Source organism: Hypanus sabinus, chromosome 31 (genome assembly GCF_030144855.1).
Source record: "Hypanus sabinus isolate sHypSab1 chromosome 31, sHypSab1.hap1, whole genome shotgun sequence".
In the NCBI taxonomy this organism is placed as follows: domain Eukaryota; kingdom Metazoa; phylum Chordata; class Chondrichthyes; order Myliobatiformes; family Dasyatidae; genus Hypanus; species Hypanus sabinus.
The window spans coordinates 37,898,786-37,922,109 of record NC_082736.1 but is presented as its reverse complement, the minus strand read 5'-3'; the positions used below and the strand labels follow the sequence as shown (position 1 = coordinate 37,922,109).

Sequence of the window (23,324 nt, the reverse complement as noted above, 5' to 3'; positions counted from 1 at the left end):
TCTCTTTACTTTAGGAAGGATATATTGGCTTTAGAGGCAGTGCAGAGAAGGTTCGCCAGGTTGATTCCAGAGATGAGGTGGTTAGACTATGAGGAGAGACTGAGTTGCCTGGGACTGTACTCACTGGAATTCAGCAGAATGAGAGGAGATCTTATAGAAACATAAGATTATGAAAGGGGTAGTTAAGATAGAGGCAAGACAGTTGTTTCTAATGGTAGGTGAGACTAGAACAAGGGGACATAGCCTCAAGATTCAGGGAAGTAGATCGCTGATCATTAGCTCTGTAAAGCGATGGTGCTAACCACTGTGCTACTGTGCCAGCCCCAGGTGTGGTGGGGGCAAACAGCAGCACCCGGCAGCCGGGAGACAGAGTCCAGTAGCGGTGTAGTGGTTAGTGCAGCACTGTTACTGCTCGGAGTACATCTCCAGTGTCCACTGCGAGAGTGTATGTACATTCTCCCTGTGTGCGCACGGGTTTCCTCCCACGGGTCCGGAGATGTACCAGTTACTCAGTCACTGTAAGTTGTCCTGTGACTAGGTAAGGGTTAAATCATTTTGTTGCTGGGCAGTGCAGCTTGTTCAGCTGGAAGGGCCTGTTCTGCACTCTATCTCAAAACAAATAACTCCACACTTGCAGGCGGCACCAGAGCACGTGATCGCACCCAGCTTGTTTGGGCAGGGTAGCAGCAGAACTACGTGGCACATTTTAATGCTGGCAGTGGGTGTGGGTGAGCAGCTTGAAGGAGGGGTGAGGGTTCAAAGTGGACGTGTGCCACGCTTGGTGCTGTGGGAGGAGTGACGGTTGTGGAGATACTCAGCACGTCAGGCAGTATCTGTGGAGGAAGAGCCAGAGCTGACAGCGTCATAGAGCACCGCCGCACAGAAACAGGCCCTTCAACCCATCTACTTTGTTCCAAACTGTTAATTCGGCCTTCTCCCATTAATCCGCACCCAGGTCATAGCCCCGCATACCCCTCTCATCCACGTATCTTTCCAAATTTTCTCTCAGTCTTTTAATTGAACCAGCATCTTCCGCTTGCGCTCAGCTCATTCTACACTCTGAGTGAAGAAGATCCCCCTCCTGTTTCCCTTAAACATTTCACCTTTCACCCTTAACCCATGACATCTGGTTGGAATCACACCCAACCCTAGTGGAAAAAGCCTGATTGCATTCACCCTATCTATACACCTCAGAATTTTGTACACCTTCCCTCATTCTCCGACACTCCAGGGAATAAAGTCCTAACCGATTCAACCTTTCCCTAAAACTCAGGTCAAATCCTGGCAAAATCCTTGTCAATTTTCCCTGTACTCTTTCAATCTTATTTACACCTTTCCTGTAGTTAGCTGATCAGAACTGCACACAATTCTCCAAATTAGGCCTCATCAGCATCTTGTTCTTTTTACGATCCAGAAAATGAGGGTGTCAAGAATGTGGTATAAATCCTGCCTTGAGCTGTTTTATTGTGTATACAAAGAACAGGTCCTTCTGACCAAATGGTGTATACATCCTGCTGCCTCGATCTGTTTTATTGTGTACACAAAGAACAGGCCCTTCTGACCAAATGGTGTATACATCCTGCTGCCTCGATCTGTTTTATTGTGTACACAAAGAACAGGTCCTTCTGACCAAATGGTGTATACATCCTGCTGCCTCGATCTGTTTTATTGTGTACACAAAGAACAGGCCCTTCTGACCCAATGGGGTACAATTCCTGCTGCCTTGAGCTGTTTTATTGTGCACACAACAAGAACAGGACCTTCTGGCCCAGTGAACTGCACCATCTAGCAGCCTGAGAACAGAAAACAAACGAAGGATGGGAAGAACAATTGCACACAAAAAACTAGCACAGACTAAAAGATAGTAGCAGCTCAGTGAAACATGCACAAAAAGCTGGAGGCACTCAGCAGGCAGGCAGCAGCTATGAAGAGGAATAAACAGTCGATGTTTCAGGCCGAGGCCCTTCATCAGGACTGGAAAGGAAGGGGAACAGGACAAACTGGCAGGTGATAGGTGAGGGCAAAGGTGGGTGAGTGGGGGGGCAGTGAAGGAAGAAGCTGGGAGGTGATAGGTGGAAAAGGGGAAAGAGCTGACGAAGGAATGACCGTGGACGATTGGAGAAAGGCAGGGATGTTGATGGGCAGATGAAGAGAAGAGGTAAGGGGAGCAGAGTATGGAGTTGAAGAAGTGGGGGGACTCCATTCCTATTAGGGTTAGGTCCGCCACCTTCAACAGGACCTCACCACTAAGCCCCCTCTACCCGTTTCCGCAGGGATCGTTCCCTCCGCGACTCCCTGGTCCACACGTCCCGGCCCACAGATCTCCTAACTGGCACTTATCCCTGCAAGCGTAAGTGCTACACCTGTCCCTACACCTTCTCTCTTACCACTATTCAGGGCCCCAAACAGTCCTTCCAGGTGAGACAACACTTGTGAGTCTGTTGGGGTCATCTATTGCATCCGGTGCTCCCTGTGCAGCCTCCTGTACATTGGCGAGACCCAACGCAGATTGTGGGACCACTTCGTCGAGCACCTCCGCTCCATCCGCAACAACAGACAGGATCTCCCGGTTGCCACCCACTTCAACTCTGCTTCACATTCCCATTCAGATATGTCCATACATGGCTTCCTCTACTGTCATGATGAGGCCAAACTCAGGTTGGAGGAGCAACACTCATATACCATCTGGGTAGCCTCCAGCCCCTTGGCATGAACATCGAATTCTCCAGCATCCGGTAATTCCCTCCCTCTCCCTTCCTCCATCCCACTTTCACTCTGCCTCCTCCTCCAGCTGCCTATCACCTCTCTCATGATTCTGCCTTCTTCTACTACCCATAGTGCTTTCCCCTTACATTCCTTCTTCACCTCTCCTACCTATCCCCTCCCCCACCCCTTGCTCTTTCCTCTTATTGGTTTTTCAACTGGGACCTTCCACCCTCCCCCCACCTTCTTTATAGGGCCCCTCCCCCCTCCCTCTTCAGTCCTGATGAAGGGTCTTGGCCTGAAACGTTGACTGTCATTTCCACTGATGCTGTCTGACCTGCTGAGTTCCTCCAGCATGTTGTACGTATTCCTATTAGGGCATAGGGAAGATGGGGTGAAATGGAGGAGATGCAGGTGAAGGCAGCATTCCAGTGATAACATTTAATAACCTGCTACAGAAAAACTAAAATACTGCCAGAGAACTAGGAAAGCAGCTAGCGGAGCAACCGGTCAGGGTGGCGCTAGGCTGCCATATCCATGGAGATTGTGGCTCAGACTAGTTTCTTTTGAAGTTCGTGGGGAAGGTTCATGGGGACAGGCTTAGGGACAATGATGTGGGCGAGTTAGAGCTCAGACCTCCGATCTGCCCTCGAGGTGACAAGGGACGTCTGTGCGTATTGGGCTGTCCCTGGTCGGTGGGGCAGGAGGTACGAGAGTTGGTTGGTCGGTGGGCTGAGGCTTCGTACCTGGAATTCAGGAGTCGAAGCCTGATGGCCAGAAGCTGGAGCCTGGGGGCCCATTCATGTGTGAGGGAGGAATGAGGCTTGTTTGCTGTTATTTTGTTGCTTGTTGTCTGCAGTCTTGTTCTGCCACGCATTATGTGCCTGCTGTGTTGGAATGTGAGGCATCACTTGCAGGCTGCCCCAACGTGCTGTGGTTGTGTTGGTTATCAATGCAAATGACACGTTTCACTGTATGCTAAAATGTACACGTGATAAATCGACCTAAATCTGAATTGATTGAATAATTACACCTACATTGGTGGTTCTATATAACTATTATAAGCAGAGGAAAGTTAAAATGCAAGAAAAAATAACAAGGAACAGTTATTTTCCCTCACCCGTCAGGCTCCTGAACCACTCACCACAACACTGAACTGTCTCCACGACCTGCAGACTCACTTTCAAGGTCTCTACAAATCATGTCCTCAGTATTGACTCCTTATTTATTTACAATGATTATTTTGGGTTTTCTTTCTCTCCCTTTGTGTTTGCAGTTTGTTGGTGTTTACACACTGGTTGTTTGTCTGTTGTATTGAGAATGGTTGTGTATTTACTGTGAATGCCCACAAGAAGTTGAATCTCGGGGTTGTATATGGTGATGTATATGTACTTTGATAATAAATTTATTTTGAACTTTGAAATAACAATTCTACCCCCTAATCCAACACGTTTCTATAACGTTGTTCATGTCCTACCCTTGTTGGTCCTAGCGTAACTGGTGCTGGACGTAGTGTCTTCTGTCTTTCAGAAAGCCTTGTCTTTCCTCGTGAACGATTGCAACCTGATCCACAACAACGTGTGCATGGCGGCTGTGTTTGTGGACCGCGCGGGCGAGTGGAAGCTGGGTGGCCTTGACTACATGTACCCGGCGCAGGGGGACACACCTCCGACGCCAAAGGGCTTCCCGGATCTCGACAAGTATGACCCGCCAGAGAAGACAGACACGAGTGCCGGCAGAGGGGAGAAATGGTAAATCACGTGCAAAGGCCTCATCCTCCTGGTGCTGCGGGGGTTTGTACACAGAAGCTCCTGATGCTGCTGGGGGTGCTGCAAGTCAGCTTCCTGATGGCAGGGAAAGGTGATGTTGACAAAAGGAAGATTCCAGCTGATGTGTGATCAGATGATGTAGAACGACCTTCACTCTGTGTCTGACCCTGGGAGAGTGTAATGGGACGGTGTAGAGGGAGCTTCACTCTGTGTCTGACCCTGGGAGTGTGTGATGGGACGGTGTGGAGGGAGCTTCACTCTGTGTCTGACCCCGGGAGTGTGTAATGGGACGGTGTAGAGGGAGCTTCACTCTGTGTCTGACCCTGGGAGTGTGTGATGGGACGGTGTGGAGGGAGCTTCACTCTGTGTCTGACCCCGGGAGTGTGTAATGGGACGGTGTAGAGGGAGCTTCACTCTGTGTCTGACCCTGGGAGTGTGTGATGGGACGGTGTGGAGGGAGCTTCACTCTGTGTCTGACCCTGGGAGTATGTGATGGGACGGTGTAGAGGGAGATTCACTCTGTGTCTATGCCCTGTCCCTGGGAATGTCTTGTTCAGATACTCCGTATTATTTTGCTGGGCATTCCCTCAGTTGGCCGAGTCTTTAGTTAATAGTGTTGGGTCAACTGACGGTATTTGACGTTGGGGCCAGAGAGTGGTTGACAAAGTAGCAATTTCACCAACTCATGGAGTCCAAGGGAAGTTTAAAAGAAAAGTTTCCCTGCCCTTCCGGAGCAGCTCTGTATGCTGTGGCCGCGTGTCCTTTGATACTGAGTGGGCTGTGTTTCGAGATCGGGTAGCATAACTCTGACTCCTGCTCTTGTTCCAGGTCAGCCGATACGTGGCGTCTGGGCTGCCTGATCTGGGAGATTTTCAACGGACCACTGCCAAGACTGTCCTCCCTCCGCTCCCTCGGAAAGGTCAGTCCTCGTTCCTCCTCAGTATGAATTTTAAAATATTCAGTCATTTTCAAATAAACCCAACCTGCTCCTTAATACAAACCAGCAGCCCATAACTACCCCACCATAGGTACATATCATCACCAGGATGGACAAGGGTAACTTCACAATGTGTTTGTATTTGAGACTGACAGAATAATTTAATACAATGATTTTACACGTTTACTCAGCAACACCTGCTGTAATGAACAGCCAAATGGCCTAACTCTGCTCCTATATCTTAAAGTGCAAAGGCTGGTTCCCTTGCATTAAGGGGGAAGACCCTGCAGTACTGGAAGTCTTCCTCTTCCCTTGGGTCATGCTCAAAGTTGCAAGGAAAAGTTTGTGAACACTTTGCAATTACCTGTTTGTCTGCATTAATTACTCATAAAATGTGGTCTGATCTTCATCTAAGTCACAATAATAGACACACACAATCTGCCTGAACTATTAACATACAAACAATTGTACTTCTCATGTCTTTATTGAACACATTGTTTAATTGTTTAATCATTTACAGTCCAGGTTGGAAAAAGTATATAAACCCTTGTATTTAATCATTGGTGGAACCTCCTTTAGCATCCACCAAATGTTTCCTGTAGTTGCTGATCAGACTTGCATAATGGCGAGGAAAAATTTTAGACCATTCCTCCATTTAAAAAAAAAATCACTTTCAGTTCTGGAATACCTTGAATGAACAGCCCTTTTCAGGTCATGCCACAGCATCTCAATCCCAGAAGCATTGTAGAACATCCAGGTGGCCTCTGAGCTTTATACGTTGTACATCTATACAGTTCCAGCTCACCTTAGGTATTTATGTAGACATCCTTAACTCAAAATGCATACAATAGAAAGTAATGCATTGAGCTCAATAGAGTGTACAGTTCAATTTTGCTGAAAACTACTTTATGCTAACTGGATGTAAACCATATCATTTTAGTTACCATATGATTTAGAGCACAATGGAACCAATTTCATTTGTGTCCTATCAATGATTCAGAAGTTACTTTCAGTTCTAGCACCTTTTGTACACTTGAAGCATGCAGCAATATTTTTTTTGGAGAGCAGTGGTTTCCTCCGTGGTGTTCAGTGTTTTTCTTATAGCAGACACATTGAACAGAGACTTTAGCAAGTTCTACAGATTTTTTGCAGGTCTTTTCCTGTTACCTTTGGGTTCTTTTTCACCTCCTTCAGCACTGCACGTTGTATTCTTGGCGTGATCTTTGCAGGATGCCCACTCCTAGGGAGAGTAGCAACAGTACTGAATTTCCTCCATTTGTAGACGATTTCTCTTACTGTGGACTGCTGAACACTCAGGTCTTTAAAAGTGCTTTTGTAACCTTTTCTAGCTTCATGCATCTCTACAATTTCTCTTATGTCCTCTGAAAGTTGTTAGTGCACATGAACAGATCTTTCTTGAGAAGAGCAAGCTCTGTCAATATCATGACTTTGTGCGTCTGTTTCATCAGTCGAGGTACCTTTACAACCCACACCTCCAATCTCATCTCATTGAATGGAACACCCGACTCCAAATAGAAGGCAATACCCCAGAGATTCACATACTTTTTTGAACCTAGACCGATTGTTAAATGGTGCAGTCAGTTTAGCGAGACGAAGGGTGGTGTTTCCTCTGCAATCAGATTTCTGAATGGTCCATGAACACGACCTTTCTATTTTGCTCTCTTTTGTATTACTTATTTTTTTATATACAGTGGGATACATCAGGACCAGTACATTTCGGCCCATTTAAGTGCTATCCCAATTAGCTAAAGTTTCATGGAAATAGTTTTTAAAAAATGAAAAAGAGGCAAATTACTTTAGAAAATTTCAAGGGTGCCAGGAAGAAATCAGTGAACCTCAAGAGTGAAATTAGGAGAGCCAGAAGGGACTATGAGGAGGCCTTGGCAAGCAGAATAGGATTAAGGCATTCTACAAGTATGTGAAGAGCAAAAGGATGAGCCGTGTGAGAATCGGACCAATCAGGAGCGAGAGGAGGCAGCAGAGGAATTTAATTAATACTTTGCTTCAGTATTCACCAGTGAGAAGGATCTTAGCAGTTGTGGGGATGATTTACAGCAGACTGAAATGCTTGAGCATATAGACATTAAGAAAGAGGATGTGCTGGAGATTCTGAAAGATATTATATTAGAGAAGCCTATGGGCTCAGATGAGATGTACCTTAGGCTACTGTGGGAAATGAGGGGGGAGATTGCTGAGCCTCTGGCGATGATATTTGCATCTTCAATAGGGACAGGAGAAGTAACAGAGGATTGGAAGGTTGCAAATATTGTTCCCTTGTTCAAGAAAGGGAGTAGAGATAACCCAGGAAATTATAGACCAGTGGGTCTAACTTCAGTGGTGGGCAAGTTGTTGGAGAAGATCTTGAGAGGAAGGATTTATGAACATTTGGAGAGACATAATCTGATTAGGGATAGTCAGCGTGGCTTTGTCAAGGGCAGTTCATGCTTTACAAACCTGATTGAATTCTTTGAGGATGTAACAAAACACATTGTTGAAGGTAGGGCTGTAGATGTAGTGTATATGGATTTCAATAAGGCATTTGTTAAGGTTCCCCATGTGAGGCTCATTCAGAAAGTAAGGAGGCATGGGATCCAAGGAGACCTTGCTGGGTAGGCCCAGAACTGGCTTGCCCACAGAAGGCAAAGGGTGGTTGTAAGTGGTTCGTATTCTGCATGTAGGACGGTGACCAGTGGTGTTCCACAGGGATCTGTTCTGGGACCCCTCCTCTTTCTGATTTTTATAAATGACCTGGATGAGGAAGTGGAAGGGTGGGTTAGTAAGTTTGCTAATGACACAAAAGTTGAGGGTGTTGTGGATCGTCTGGAGGGTTGTCAGAAGTTACAGTGGGACATTGATAGGATGCAGAACTGGGCTGAGAAGTGGCAGATGGACTTCAAACCAGAGAAGTGTGAGGTGGTTCATTTCGGTAGGTCAAATTTAAAGCACAATATAATATTAATGGTAAGACTCTTGGCAGTGTGGATGATCGGCGAAATCTTGGGGTCTGTGTCCATAGGACACTCAAAGCTGCTGCTCAGGTTGGCAACACACACAAGATGCTGGTGGAATTCAGCAGGCCAGACAGCATCTATAGGGAGAAGCACGTCGACGTTTTGGGCCGAGACCCTTCGTCAGGACCGAAACGTTGACAGAGCTTCTCCTTATAGATGCTGTCTGGCCTGCTGTGTTCCACCAGCATTTTGCATGTGTTGTTTGCATTTCAAGCATCTGCAGATTTCCTCATGTTTACTCAGGTTGGCAGTGTGTTTGAGAAGGTGTACGGTGTGTTGGCCTTCATCAACCATGTGACTGAGTTCAAAAGCCATGAGGTAATGTTGCGGCTATATAGGACCCTAGTCAGACCCCAATTGGAGTACTGTGCTCAGTTCTGGTCAACTCACTACCGGAAGGATGTGGATACTACAGAAAAAGTGCAGAGAGGATTCACAAGGCAAGGATGTTGCCTGGATTGGAGAGCATGCCTTACGAGAATAGGTTGATTGAACTCGGCCTTTTGCTCCTTGGAGTGACGGAGGATGAGAGGCTTATTTCTTTAAGAGTTTTAACAAATAAGTGGCCACCCTGATTAGCCGATGGCCCAATCCACTGTGTTTCTCAATGTAACTTTTAGTGACATCTGTGTATTGCCCTGTACTGCTGCTTCAAAACCACAGATTATAAACCTGAATCTGATAACTATCGACCTCCATCATAAATAAATTTAATTATCTTGTCTTCACCACCAACAGAGGCAGAGAACTACAAAGATCCAATGCTCTCTGGAGGAGACTTCCACACAGTTTGGTTTTAAATGACCGCCCCGAATTTTGTAATTCAGCTTATACACTAAATCTCCAATAATACAACACCCTCGGAGTTTCGGTGCTAGACCAGCAGCTTTTCCAGAACTCGTAGTGGTTAGTGTAACACTATTGCAGCACAGCAAACCGAGTCAATTCCCTCTGCTGTCTGTTAGCATCCTCCTTCAACCCTTTACCCTTTCCACCTATCACCTCCCATCTTGCCCCTCACCTGGTCTTGTCTATCACCTGCCAGTTTGTACTCCTTTGCCTTCCCCTCCTCCATCATCTTATTCTGGCTTCTTCCCTCTTCCTTTTCAGCCCTGAAGAAGGGCTGAAATGTCGACTGTTTACTCCCCTCCATAGATGCTGCCTGACTTGCTGAGTTCCTCCTGCATGTAGTATTCGTAACTGTTCTGACTAACTGGGCTGAGAAGTGGCAGATGGAGTTCAACCCAGATAAGTGCGAAGTGGTTCATTTTGGTAGGTCAAATATGATGGCAGAATATAGTATTAATGGTAAGACTCTTGGCAGTGTGGAGGATCTTATGGTCCGAGTCCATGGGACGCTCAAATTAGCTGTGCAGGTTGACACTGTGGTTAAGAAGGCATATGGTGTATTGGCCTTCATCAGTCGTGGAATTGGATTTAGGAGCCGAGAGGTAATGTTGCAGCTGTATAGGACCCTGGTCAGACCCCACTTGGAGTACTGTGCTCAGTTCTGGCCGCCTCACTACAGGAAGGATGTGGAAGCCATAGAAAAGGTGCAGAGGAGATTTACAAGGATGTTGCCTGGATTGGGGAAAGCATGCCTCATGAAAACAGGTTGAGTGAACTCAGCCTTTTCTCCTTAGAGTGATGGAGGATGAGAGGTGACCTGATAGAGGTGTATAAGATGAGAGGCATTGATCGTGTGGATAGTCAGAGGCTTTTTCGCAGGGCTGAAATGGCTGCCACAAGAGGACACAGGTTTAAGGTGCTGGGGAGTAGGTACAGAGGAGATGTCGGGTAAGACTTTTACTCAGAGAGTGGTGAGTGCTTGGAATGAGCTGCTGGCAACGGTGGTGGAGGTGGAAATGATAGGGTCTTTTAGATAGGTACATGGAGCTTAGAAAAATAGAGGGCTATGGGTAGCCCTCGGTAATTTCTAAGGTAGGGACATGTTTGACACAACTTTGTGGGCCAAAGGGCCTGTGTTGTGCTGTAGGTTTTCTACATTTCTAGCAATCCACAGATTAAAACCCTACCTGGAAAAGCAGGATCCTGTGGTGGTCCCCATATCAATTGCACTTCCCTTTCCCATTTGAACATGTAAGTCTACAGCCACACTGAGCGCTTCATTTTCTGTTTGGATAGCCTCCAACCTGACCCCTCAGCATTTTCTGTTTGTTCTTAACAACTTATATGTTTACCCTGTGATTTTGTGGCTTTCCTCCCAAATTCCAAAAACATACGTGTTAGTAGGTTAGTTGGTCACTTGTCAATGTGGACTTGTTGGTCTGAAAGGGCCTGTTACTGTGCTGTATCTCTAAATAAAAATTGGATGGCACTGCTATTCAAAGACTAATGTACAAACATTTGTACTTAATTTCCTTTTCTTAAATCACTACATTTTGTTATCAAAAATGTCTAGCTCTGGTTATCGTGGCCCATTTTGCCACCCTGTCTATTGCCTTGACCTTTTCTCTTTCTAAATCTTCCTTTACCAGAACACACTTGACAGCACTTTAGTTTCAAGCCTCAGATCCGATTCTCTCAAAGTTCTGTCACAATGGGAATCAGAATATGAATCAGGTTTATTATCACTGACGTATGTGGTGGAATCTGTTTTGTGGCAACAGTGTGGTGCAATACTTAAAAATTACAAAAAAAAGTGGTGGGGAAAATAAAGAGCAAAAGTAGTGAGGTAGTGTTCATGGGTTCAACATCCATTCAGAAATCAGATAGTGGATGGAAGAAGCTATTCCTGAATCATTGAATGTATATCTTCAGGCTCCTGTACCTCCTCGCTGTTGAGAAATGGGCGTGTCCTGGGTGATGGGGGTCCTGATTGATGGATGCTACCTTTCTGAGGCATCGCCTTTTGAGGGTGTCCTCAATGGTAGGGATGGTAGTGCCTTGATAGAGCTGGCTGAATTTACAACCCTCTGCAGCTTTCTCCAGTCGTGTGTATTGGCCCCTCCATACCAGATACAACCAGTTAGATTGCTCTGCATGGTACATCGATAGAGATTTGTAGAGGTCTTTACTAAAGACCCTAATGTCTTCAAGCTCCTGACAAAGTACAGCCTCTGGTGTGCCTTCTTCGTGATTGCATCAGTGTTTTGGGTACACAACAGATCATCAGGGATGTTGACGCCCAGGAATTTGAAACTGCTCAACCTTCTTACTGCCAACTCCTCGATGAGGACTGATGTCTGTTCTCCTGACTTGCCCATCCTCGATCTTGCTGGTTCAGTGCTAAGTTGTTGAGATGCCATTTAACGAACTGATCTACACTCGGTGGTCACTTTATTCGGTACAGCTGCTCGTTAATGCAAATATCTAATCAGCCAATCACGTGGCAGCAACTCAATGCATAAAAGCATGCAGACGTGGTCAAGAGATTCAGTTCTTGTTCACACCAAACATCAGAATGGGGGAGAGATGTGATCGAAGTGACTTTGACTGTGGAATGATTATTGGTCAGATGGGGTGCTACCTAGGAAACCGCTGATCTCCTGGGAGATCATGCACAACAGTCTCGAGAGTTTACAGAGAATGGCGCGAAAAACATCCAGTGAACGGCAGTTAAGTAGGAAAAAACACCTTGTTAATGACAGAGGTCTGAGGAGGATAGTCGGACTGGTAAAAGCTGACTAGAAGGCGACAGTAACTCAAACAACAGTGTATGCAGAAAATCATTTTGAAGGGGATGGGCTACAGCATCAGACCACCACACTGTACGGGTTCCTCTCCTCCATCTAATCGAGTGGCCACTGAGCATATTTCACTCCTGTACATCACCTCATCATCAGCTGAGATTCTGCTGTTTACTAACTGGCTGAAAGATTCTGGTGCTCCTACACTTGTGGGTCCTCTGAGGATCAGGAGGAAAGATTCCAAGGACCCACAAGTGTCTATGTACTGAAAGACGGGAGGTTTGGCTCAGGATGTTTTGCTGAATCAGCTGGAGGTTTGTAACGTTTGGGGCTGGTGAACAGCAAGTCGCAACGATTCTCTCTTCTGTCTTTGCAGATTCCCAAGCAGCTCGTCCCACATTACTGTGAGCTTGTTGGAGCCAATCCGAAAATACGGCCGAACCCAGCCAAGTTTCTGCAGAACTGCCGCAAGCCCAATGGTTTCATGAACAACACTTTCATAGAAACCAACCTATTTCTAGAGGAGATTCAGGTCAGTCTGTGCTCTGCCTGTGTGCTAGAAACCTCGGTGAGGGGTACAGTTCCCAGCTTGTGTAAGGGATTACAGGTTGGGTTTCTCCCTGTCACTCACTGTCTGAGGTTCGGGGGTAATTCAGTCGGTGTCTCCCCGTCACTCTCTGACTGAGGTTGAAGGGTAATTCAATCAGTGTCTCCCCGTCAGTCACTGACTGAGGTTCGCGGTTAATTCATTCAGTGTCTCCCCGTCAATCACTGAGGTGCAGGGGTAATTCAATCGGTGTCTCCCCGTCACTCACTGACTGAGGTTCGGGGTTAATTCAATCAGTGTCTCCCCCTCAATCACTGCCTGAGGCTGAGGGGTAATTCAGTGTCTCCCCGTCAATCACTGTCTGAGGCTAAGGGGTAATTCAATCAGTGTCTCCCCGTCAATCACTGTCTGAGGCAGAGGGGTAATTCAGTGTGTCTCCCTGTCAATCACTGTCTGAGGCTGAGGGGTAATTCAATCAGTGTCTCCCCGTCAATCACTGTCTGAGGCAGAGGGGTAATTCAATGTGTCTCCCCGTCAGTCACTGTCTGAGGCTGAGGGGTAATTCAATCAGTGTCTCCCCGTCACTCACTGTCTGAGGTTGAGGGGTAATTCAATCAGTGACTCCCCGTCAATCACTGAGGTGCAGGGGTAATTCAATCAGTGTCTCCCCGTCAATCACTGTCTGAGGCTGAGGGGTATTTCAATCAGTGTCTCCCTGTCAATCACTGTCTGAGGCTGAGGGGTAATTCAATGTGTCTCCCTGTCAATCACTGTCTGAGGCTGAGGGGTAATTCAATCAGTGTCTCCCCGTCAATCACTGTCTGAGGCTGAGGGGTAATTCAATCAGTGTCTCCCCGTCACTCACTGTCTGAGGCTGAGGGGTAATTCAATCAGTGTCTCCGCGTCACTCACTGTCTGAAGTTGAGGGGTAATTCAATCAGTGACTCCCCGTCAATCACTGAGGTGCAGGGGTAATTCAATCAGTGTCTCCCCTTCAATCACTGTCTGAGGCCGAGGGGTAATTCAGTGCGTCTCCCTGTCAATCACTGTCTGAGGCTGAGGGGTAATTCAATCAGTGTCTCCCCGTCAATCACTGTCTGAGGCTGAGGTGTAATTCAATGTGTCTCCCTGTCAATCACTGTCTGAGGCTGAGGGGTAATTCAATCAGTGTCTCCCCGTCACTCACTGTCTGAAGTTGAGGGGTAATTCAATCAGTGTCTCCCCGTCAATCACTGTCTGAGGCTGAGGGGTAATTCAATCAGTGTCTCCCTGTCAATCACTGAGGTTGAGGGGTATTTCAATCAGTGTCTCCCCGTCAATCACTGTCTGAGGCTGAGGGGTAATTCAATGTGTCTCCCTGTCAATCACTGTCTGAGGCTGAGGGGTAATTCAATGTGTCTGAGGCTGAGGGGTAATTCAATCAGTGCCTGAGGCTGAGGGGTAATTCAATCAGTGCCTGAGGCTGAGGGTAATTCAATCAGTGTCTCCCTGTCACTCACTGTCTGAAGTTGAGGGGTAATTCAATCAGTGTCTCCCTGTCACTCACTGTCTGAAGTTGAGAGGTAATTCAATCAGTGTCTCCCCATCACTGTCTGAGGTTCGGGGGTAATTCAATAAGTGTCTCCCTGTCACTCACTGTCTGAGGTTCAGGGGAAATTCAATCAGTGTCTCCCCGTCTCTCACTGTCTGAGGTTGAGGGGTATTACAGTCCATGTCTACATCAGTTGCTCACTAAGTTTCAGAGAACATAGAACTGTGCAGCTGAATGCAGGCCTTTCAGCCCATGATATTGTACTGACTTTTAATGTGCTCCAACACCAACCTGAGACTTTCCTCTCACATAGACCTCTAGAAGTGTGTTGTGTCAGTAGTTACAGAGGGTTTTGGGGAGTGTGTCGTGTCAGTACTTACGGAGGGTTTTGGGGAGTGTGTGGTGTCAGTATTTACAGAGGTTGTGGGGAGTGTGTGGTGTCAGTATTTACAGAGGTTGTGGGGAGTGTGTCCTGTCAGTATTTACAGAGGTTCTGGGGAGTGTGTCGTGTCAGTATTTGCAGAGGTTGTGGGGAGTGTGTGGTGTCAGTATTTACAGAGGTTGTGGGGAGTGTGTCGTATCAGTATTTTCAGAGGTCGTGGGGAGTGTGTCGTGTCAGTATTTACAGAGGTTGTGGGGAGTGTGTCGTGTCAGTATTTACAGAGGTTGTGGGGAGTGTGTGGTGTCAGTATTTACAGAGGTTGTGGGGAGTGTGTGGTGTCAGTATTTACAGAGGTTGTGGGGAGTGTGTGCTGTCAGTATTTACAGAAATTGTGGGGAGTGTCGTATCATTTACAGAGGTTGTGGGGAGTGTCGTGTCAGTATTTACAGAGGCTGTGGGGAGTGTGTCCTGTCAGTATTTACAGAGGTTCTGGGGAGTGTGTTGTGTCAGTATTTACGGAGGTTGTGGGCAGAGTGTGGTGTCAGTATTTACAGAGGCTGTGGGGAGTGTGTGGTGTCAGTATTTACAGAGGTTGTGGGAAGTGTGTGGAGTCAGTATTTACAGAGGTTGTGTGGAGTGCGTGGTGTCAGCATTTACAGAGGTTGTGGGGAGAGTGTGGTGTCAGTATTTACAGACGTTGTGGGGAGTGTCGTTTCAGTAAATACAGGGGTTGTGGGGAGTGTGTTGTGTCAGTATTTACAGAGGTTGTGGGGAGTGTGTGGTGTCAGCATTTACAGAGGTTGTGGGGAGTGTGTCGTGTCAGTATTTACAGAGGTTGTGGGGAGTGTGTCGTGTCAGTATTTACAGAGGTTGTGGGGAGTGTGTGGTGTCAGTATTTACAGAGGTTGTGGGGAGTGTGTCGTGTCAGTATTTACAGAGGTTGTGGGGAGTGTGTCGTGTCAGTATTTACAGAGGTTGTGGGGAGTGTGTGGTGTCAGTATTTACAGAGGTTGTGGGGAGTGTGTCGTGTCAGTATTTACAGAGGTTGTGGGGAGTGTGTCGTGTCAGTATTTACAGAGGTTGTGGGGAGTGTGTCGTGTCAGTATTTACAGAGGTTGTGGGGAGTGTGTCGTGTCAGTATTTACAGAGGTTGTGGGGAGTGTGTCGTGTCAGTATTTACGGAGGGTTTTGGGGAGTGTGTGGTGTCAGCATTTACAGAGGTTGTGGGGAGTGTGTCGTGTCAGTATTTACAGAGGTTGTGGGGAGTGTGTGCTGTCAGTATTTACAGAGGTTGTGTGGAGTGTGTGGTGTCAGCATTTACAGAAGTTTTGGGGAGAGCGTTGTGTCAGTATTTACAGAGGGTTCTGTGGAGTGTGTCCTGTCAGTATTTACAGAGGTTGTGGGGTGTGTGTGGTGTCAGTATTTACAGATGTTGTGGGGATTGTGTGGTGTCAGTATTTACAGAGGTTGTGGGGAGTGTGTGGTGTCAGTATTTACAGAGGTTGTGGGGAGTGGGTTGTGTCAGTATTTACAGAGGTTGTGGGGAGTGTGTGGTGTCAGTATTTACAGAGGTTGTGGGGAGTGTGTCGTGTCAGTATTTTCAGAGGTTGTGGGGAGTGTGTGGTGTCAGTATTTACAGAGGGTTTTGTGGAGTGTATCGTGTCAGTATTTACAGAGGTTGTGGGGTGTGTGTGGTGTCAGTATTTACAGATGTTGTGGGGATTGTGTGGTGTCAGTATTTACAGAGGTTGTGGGGAGTGTGTGGTGTCAGTATTTACAGAGGTTGTGGGATGAGTGTCGTGTCAGTATTTTCAGAGGTTGTGGGGAGTGTGTGGTGTCAGTATTTACAGAGGTTGTGGGGAGTGTGTGGTGTCAGTATTTACAGAGGTTGTGGGGAGTGTGTGGTGTCAGTATTTGCAGAGGGCTCTGGGGAGTGTGTCCTGTCAGTATTTACAGAGGTTCTGGGGAGTGTGTCTTCAATAGTTTGATAACGGAATGTTGGAAGCCATCCTTGAGCCTGGTGGAACATGCTTTCAAGCTTTTTTATTTTCTGTTCGATGGAGCTGGAGAGGGGGTGGCGGGTAGGTGTTTTATGTTCGATGGAGCAGGAGGAGGAGAGGGGTGTTGGTATTTGTTTTATCTAATGTTCGATGGGAGGAGGAGGAGATGGGTGTCAGTGAGTGTTTTATCTTGTGTTTGATGGAGGAGGAGAGGGGTGTCGGTGGGTGTTTTATGTTCGATGAAGGAGGAGAGGGGTGTCGGTGGGTGTTTTGTGTTTGATGGAGGAGGAGAGGGGTGTCGGTGGGTGTTTTATCTTGTGTTCGATGAAGGAGGAGAGGGGTGTCGGTCGGTGTTTTATCTTGTGTTCGATGAAGGAGGAGAGGGGTGTCGGTGGGTGTTTTATGTTCGATGAAGGAGGAGAGGGGTGTCGGTGGGTGTTTTGTGTTTGATGGAGGAGGAGAGGGGTGTCGGTGGGTGTTTTATCTTGTGTTCGATGAAGGAGGAGAGGGGTGTCGGTGGGTGTTTTGTGTTCGATGAAGGAGGAGATGGGTGTCAGTGAGTGTTTTATCTTGTGTTCGATGAAGGAGGAGAGGGGTGTCAGTGGGTGTTTTATCTTGTGTTCGATGAAGGAGGAGAGGGGTGTCGGTGGGTGTTTTATCTTGTGTTCGATGGAGGAGGAGAGGGGTGTCGGTGGGTGTTTTATCTTGTGTTCGATGAAGGAGGAGAGGGGTGTCGGTGGGTGTTTTGTGTTCGATGGAGGAGGAGAGGGGTGTCGGTGGGTGTTTTATCTTGTGTTCGATGAAGGAGGAGAGGGGTGTCAGTGGGTGTTTTATGTTCGATGAAGGAGGAGAGGGGTGTCGGTGGGTGTTTTATGTTCGATGAAGGAGGAGAGGGGTGTCGGTGGGTGTTTTATCTTGTGTTTGATGAAGGAGGAGAGGGGTGTCGGTGGGTGTTTTATGTTCGATGAAGGAGGAGAGGGGTGTCGGTGGGTGTTTTATGTTCGATGAAGGAGGAGAGGGGTGTCGGTGGGTGTTTTATGTTCGATGAAGGAGGAGAGGGGTGTCGGTGGGTGTTTTATCTTGTGTTCGATGAAGGAGGAGAGGGGTGTCGGTGGGTGTTTTATCTTGTGTTCGATGAAGGAGGAGAGGGGTGTCGGTGGGTGTTTTGTGTTCGATGAAGGAGGAGAGGGGTGTCGGTGGGTGTTTTATCTTGTGTTCGATGAAGGAGGAGAGGGGTGTCGGTGGGTGTTTTATGTTCGATGAAGGAGGAGAGGGGTGTCGGTGGGTGTTTTATCTTGTGTTCGATGAAGGAGGAGAGGGGTGTCGGTGGGTGTTTTATCTTGTGTTCGATGAAGGAGGAGAGGGGTGTCGGTGGGTGTTTTATCTTGTGTTCGATGAAGGAGGAGAGGGGTGTCGGTGGGTGTTTTATCTTGTGTTCGATGAAGGAGGAGAGGGGTGTCGGTGGGTGTTTTATGTTCGATGAAGGAGGAGAGGGGTGTCGGTGGGTGTTTTATGTTCGATGAAGGAGGAGAGGGGTGTCGGTGGGTGTTTTGTGTTCGATGAAGGAGGAGAGGGGTGTCGGTGGGTGTTTTATGTTCGATGAAGGAGGAGAGGGGTGTCGGTGGGTGTTTTATCTTGTGTTCGATGAAGGAGGAGAGGGGTGTCGGTGGGTGTTTTATTTTCGATGAAGGAGGAGAGGGGTGTCGGTGGGTGTTTTGTGTTCGATGAAGGAGGAGAGGGGTGTCGGTGGGTGTTTTATCTTGTGTTCGATGAAGGAGGAGAGGGGTGTCGGTGGGTGTTTTATGTTCGATGAAGGAGGAGAGGGGTGTCGGTGGGTGTTTTATCTTGTGTTCGATGAAGGAGGAGAGGGGTGTCGGTGGGTGTTTTATTTTCGATGAAGGAGGAGAGGGGTGTCGGTGGGTGTTTTGTGTTCGATGAAGGAGGAGAGGGGTGTCGGTGGGTGTTTTATCTTGTGTTCGATGAAGGAGGAGAGGGGTGTCGGTGGGTGTTTTATGTTCGATGAAGGAGGAGAGGGGTGTCGGTGGGTGTTTTATGTTCGATGAAGGAGGAGAGGGGTGTCGGTGGGTGTTTTATGTTCGATGAAGGAGGAGAGGGGTGTCGGTGGGTGTTTTATGTTCGATGAAGGAGGAGAGGGGTGTCGGTGGGTGTTTTATGTTCGATGAAGGAGGAGAGGGGTGTCGGTGGGTGTTTTATCTTGTGTTCGATGAAGGAGGAGAGGGGTGTCGGTGGGTGTTTTATGTTCGATGAAGGAGGAGAGGGGTGTCGGTGGGTGTTTTGTGTTCGATGAAGGAGGAGAGGGGTGTCGGTGGGTGTTTTGTGTTCGATGAAGGAGGAGAGGGGTGTCGGTGGGTGTTTTATCTTGTGTTCGATGAAGGAGGAGAGGGGTGTCGGTGGGTGTTTTATCTTGTGTTCGATGAAGGAGGAGAGGGGTGTCGGTGGGTGTTTTATCTTGTGTTCGATGAAGGAGGAGAGGGGTGTCGGTGGGTGTTTTATGTTCGATGAAGGAGGAGAGGGGTGTCGGTGGGTGTTTTATTTTCGATGAAGGAGGAGAGGGGTGTCGGTGGGTGTTTTGTGTTCGATGAAGGAGGAGAGGGGTGTCGGTGGGTGTTTTATGTTCGATGAAGGAGGAGAGGGGTGTCGGTGGGTGTTTTATCTTGTGTTCGATGAAGGAGGAGAGGGGTGTCGGTGGGTGTTTTATCTTGTGTTTGATGGAGGAGGAGAGGGGTGTCGGTGGGTGTTTTATCTTGTGTTCGATGAAGGAGGAGAGGGGTGTCGGTGGGTGTTTTATGTTCGATGAAGGAGGAGAGGGGTGTCGGTGGGTGTTTTATGTTCGATGAAGGAGGAGAGGGGTGTCGGTGGGTGTTTTATGTTCGATGAAGGAGGAGAGGGGTGTCGGTGGGTGTTTTATCTTGTGTTCGATGAAGGAGGAGAGGGGTGTCGGTGGGTGTTTTATGTTCGATGAAGGAGGAGAGGGGTGTCGGTGGGTGTTTTATGTTCGATGAAGGAGGAGAGGGGTGTCGGTGGGTGTTTTATGTTCGATGAAGGAGGAGAGGGGTGTCGGTGGGTGTTTTATGTTCGATGAAGGAGGAGAGGGGTGTCGGTGGGTGTTTTATGTTCGATGAAGGAGGAGAGGGGTGTCGGTGGGTGTTTTATGTTCGATGAAGGAGGAGAGGGGTGTCGGTGGGTGTTTTGTGTTCGATGAAGGAGGAGAGGGGTGTCGGTGGGTGTTTTATGTTCGATGAAGGAGGAGAGGGGTGTCGGTGGGTGTTTTATGTTCGATGAAGGAGGAGAGGGGTGTCGGTGGGTGTTTTATCTTGTGTTCGATGAAGGAGGGGAGGGGTGTCGGTGGGTGTTTTATCTTGTGTTCGATGAAGGAGGAGAGGGGTGTCGGTGGGTGTTTTATGTTCGATGAAGGAGGAGAGGGGTGTCGGTGGGTGTTTTATGTTCGATGAAGGAGGAGAGGGGTGTCGGTGGGTGTTTTATCTTGTGTTCGATGAAGGAGGAGAGGGGTGTCGGTGGGTGTTTTATGTTGTGTTCGATGAAGGAGGAGAGGGGTGTCGGTGGGTGTTTTATGTTCGATGAAGGAGGAGAGGGGTGTCGGTGGGTGTTTTATCTTGTGTTCGATGAAGGAGGAGAGGGGTGTCGGTGGGTGTTTTATGTTCGATGAAGGAGGAGAGGGGTGTCGGTGGGTGTTTTATCTTGTGTTTGATGGAGGAGGAGAGGGGTGTCGGTGGGTGTTTTATGTTCGATGAAGGAGGAGAGGGGTGTCGGTGGGTGTTTTATCTTGTGTTTGATGGAGGAGGAGAGGGGTGTCGGTGGGTGTTTTATGTTCGATGAAGGAGGAGAGGGGTGTCGGTGGGTGTTTTATCTTGTGTTCGATGAAGGAGGAGAGGGGTGTCGGTGGGTGTTTTATCTTGTGTTCGATGAAGGAGGAGAGGGGTGTCGGTGGGTGTTTTATCTTGTGTTTGATGAAGGAGGAGAGGGGTGTCGGTGGGTGTTTTATCTTGTGTTTGATGAAGGAGGAGAGGGGTGTCGGTGGGTGTTTTATGTTCGATGAAGGAGGAGAGGGGTGTCGGTGGGTGTTTTATGTTCGATGAAGGAGGAGAGGGGTGTCGGTGGGTGTTTTATGTTCGATGAAGGAGGAGAGGGGTGTCGGTGGGTGTTTTGTGTTCGATGAAGGAGGAGAGGGGTGTCGGTGGGTGTTTTATGTTCGATGAAGGAGGAGAGGGGTGTCGGTGGGTGTTTTATGTTCGATGAAGGAGGAGAGGGGTGTCGGTGGGTGTTTTATCTTGTGTTTGATGAAGGAGGAGAGGGGTGTCGGTGGGTGTTTTGTGTTCGATGAAGGAGGAGAGGGGTGTCGGTGGGTGTTTTATCTTGTGTTGGATGAAGGAGGAGAGGGGTGTCGGTGGGTGTTTTATGTTCGATGAAGGAGGAGAGGGGTGTCGGTGGGTGTTTTATGTTCGATGAAGGAGGAGAGGGGTGTCGGTGGGTGTTTTATGTTCGATGAAGGAGGAGAGGGGTGTCGGTGGGTGTTTTGTGTTCGATGAAGGAGGAGAGGGGTGTCGGTGGGTGTTTTATCTTGTGTTGGATGAAGGAGGAGAGGGGTGTCGGTGGGTGTTTTATGTTCGATGAAGGAGGAGAGGGGTGTCGGTGGGTGTTTTATGTTCGATGAAGGAGGAGAGGGGTGTCGGTGGGTGTTTTATCTTGTGTTCGATGAAGGAGGAGAGGGGTGTCGGTGGGTGTTTTGTGTTCGATGAAGGAGGAGAGGGGTGTCGGTGGGTGTTTTATGTTCGATGAAGGAGGAGAGGGGTGTCGGTGGGTGTTTTATGTTCGATGAAGGAGGAGAGGGGTGTCGGTGGGTGTTTTGTGTTTGATGAAGGAGGAGAGGGGTGTCGGTGGGTGTTTTATGTTCGATGAAGGAGGAGAGGGGTGTCGGTGGGTGTTTTGTGTTCGATGAAGGAGGAGAGGGGTGTCGGTGGGTGTTTTATCTTGTGTTGGATGAAGGAGGAGAGGGGTGTCGGTGGGTGTTTTATGTTCGATGAAGGAGGAGAGGGGTGTCGGTGGGTGTTTTATGTTCGATGAAGGAGGAGAGGGGTGTCGGTGGGTGTTTTATCTTGTGTTGGATGAAGGAGGAGAGGGGTGTCGGTGGGTGTTTTATGTTGTGTTCGATGAAGGAGGAGAGGGGTGTCGGTGGGTGTTTTATGTTCGATGAAGGAGGAGAGGGGTGTCGGTGGGTGTTTTATGTTCGATGAAGGAGGAGAGGGGTGTCGGTGGGTGTTTTATGTTCGATGAAGGAGGAGAGGGGTGTCGGTGGGTGTTTTGTGTTTGATGAAGGAGGAGAGGGGTGTCGGTGGGTGTTTTATGTTCGATGAAGGAGGAGAGGGGTGTCGGTGGGTGTTTTGTGTTCGATGAAGGAGGAGAGGGGTGTCGGTGGGTGTTTTATCTTGTGTTCGATGAAGGAGGAGAGGGGTGTCGGTGGGTGTTTTGTGTTCGATGAAGGAGGAGAGGGGTGTCGGTGGGTGTTTTATGTTCGATGAAGGAGGAGAGGGGTGTCGGTGGGTGTTTTATCTTGTGTTCGATGAAGGAGGAGAGGGGTGTCGGTGGGTGTTTTATCTTGTGTTCGATGAAGGAGGAGAGGGGTGTCGGTGGGTGTTTTATGTTCGATGAAGGAGGAGAGGGGTGTCGGTGGGTGTTTTATCTTGTGTTCGATGAAGGAGGAGAGGGGTGTCGGTGGGTGTTTTGTGTTCGATGAAGGAGGAGAGGGGTGTCGGTGGGTGTTTTATCTTGTGTTCGATGAAGGAGGAGAGGGGTGTCGGTGGGTGTTTTATCTTGTGTTCGATGAAGGAGGAGAGGGGTGTCGGTGGGTGTTTTATGTTCGATGAAGGAGGAGAGGGGTGTCGGTGGGTGTTTTGTGTTCGATGAAGGAGGAGAGGGGTGTCGGTGGGTGTTTTATCTTGTGTTTGATGGAGGAGGAGAGGGGTGTCGGTGGGTGTTTTATGTTCGATGAAGGAGGAGAGGGGTGTCGGTGGGTGTTTTATCTTGTGTTCGATGAAGGAGGAGAGGGGTGTCAGTGAGTGTTTTATCTTGTGTTCGATGAAGGAGGAGAGGGGTGTCGGTGGGTGTTTTATCTTGTGTTCGATGAAGGAGGAGAGGGGTGTCGGTGGGTGTTTTATGTTCGATGAAGGAGGAGAGGGGTGTCGGTGGGTGTTTTATCTTGTGTTCGATGAAGGAGGAGAGGGGTGTCGGTGGGTGTTTTATGTTCGATGAAGGAGGAGAGGGGTGTCAGGTGAGGTGTTTTATCTTGTGTTCGATGAAGGAGGAGAGGGGTGTCGGTGGGTGTTTTATCTTGTGTTCGATGAAGGAGGAGAGGGGTGTCGGTGGGTGTTTTATCTTGTGTTCGATGAAGGAGGAGAGGGGTGTCGGTGGGTGTTTTATCTTGTGTTCGATGAAGGAGGAGAGGGGTGTCGGTGGGTGTTTTATCTTGTGTTCGATGAAGGAGGAGAGGGGTGTCGGTGGGTGTTTTATGTTCGATGAAGGAGGAGAGGGGTGTCGGTGGGTGTTTTATCTTGTGTTCGATGAAGGAGGAGAGGGGTGTCGGTGGGTGTTTTATCTTGTGTTCGATGAAGGAGGAGAGGGGTGTCGGTGGGTGTTTTATGTTCGATGAAGGAGGAGAGGGGTGTCGGTGAGGTGTTTTATCTTGTGTTCGATGAAGGAGGAGAGGGGTGTCGGTGGGTGTTTTATGTTCGATGAAG

At 48.4% G+C, this 23,324-nt stretch overlaps 1 protein-coding gene across 2 annotated transcripts in view; it reads left to right on the top strand.

The window, feature by feature from the left end:
- The window catches only part of scyl1 (SCY1-like, kinase-like 1), a 137,516-nt gene that overhangs the window by 17,360 nt on the left and 96,832 nt on the right, over positions 1-23,324 (top strand). For both annotated transcript variants that reach the window (XM_059955448.1, XM_059955446.1), the window contains exons 4-6: positions 4,234-4,454; positions 5,301-5,391; positions 12,468-12,623. In XM_059955448.1, the coding sequence (XP_059811431.1) occupies positions 4,234-4,454; positions 5,301-5,391; positions 12,468-12,623 (468 nt within the window). The remainder of the gene's footprint in view (positions 1-4,233; positions 4,455-5,300; positions 5,392-12,467; positions 12,624-23,324) is intronic.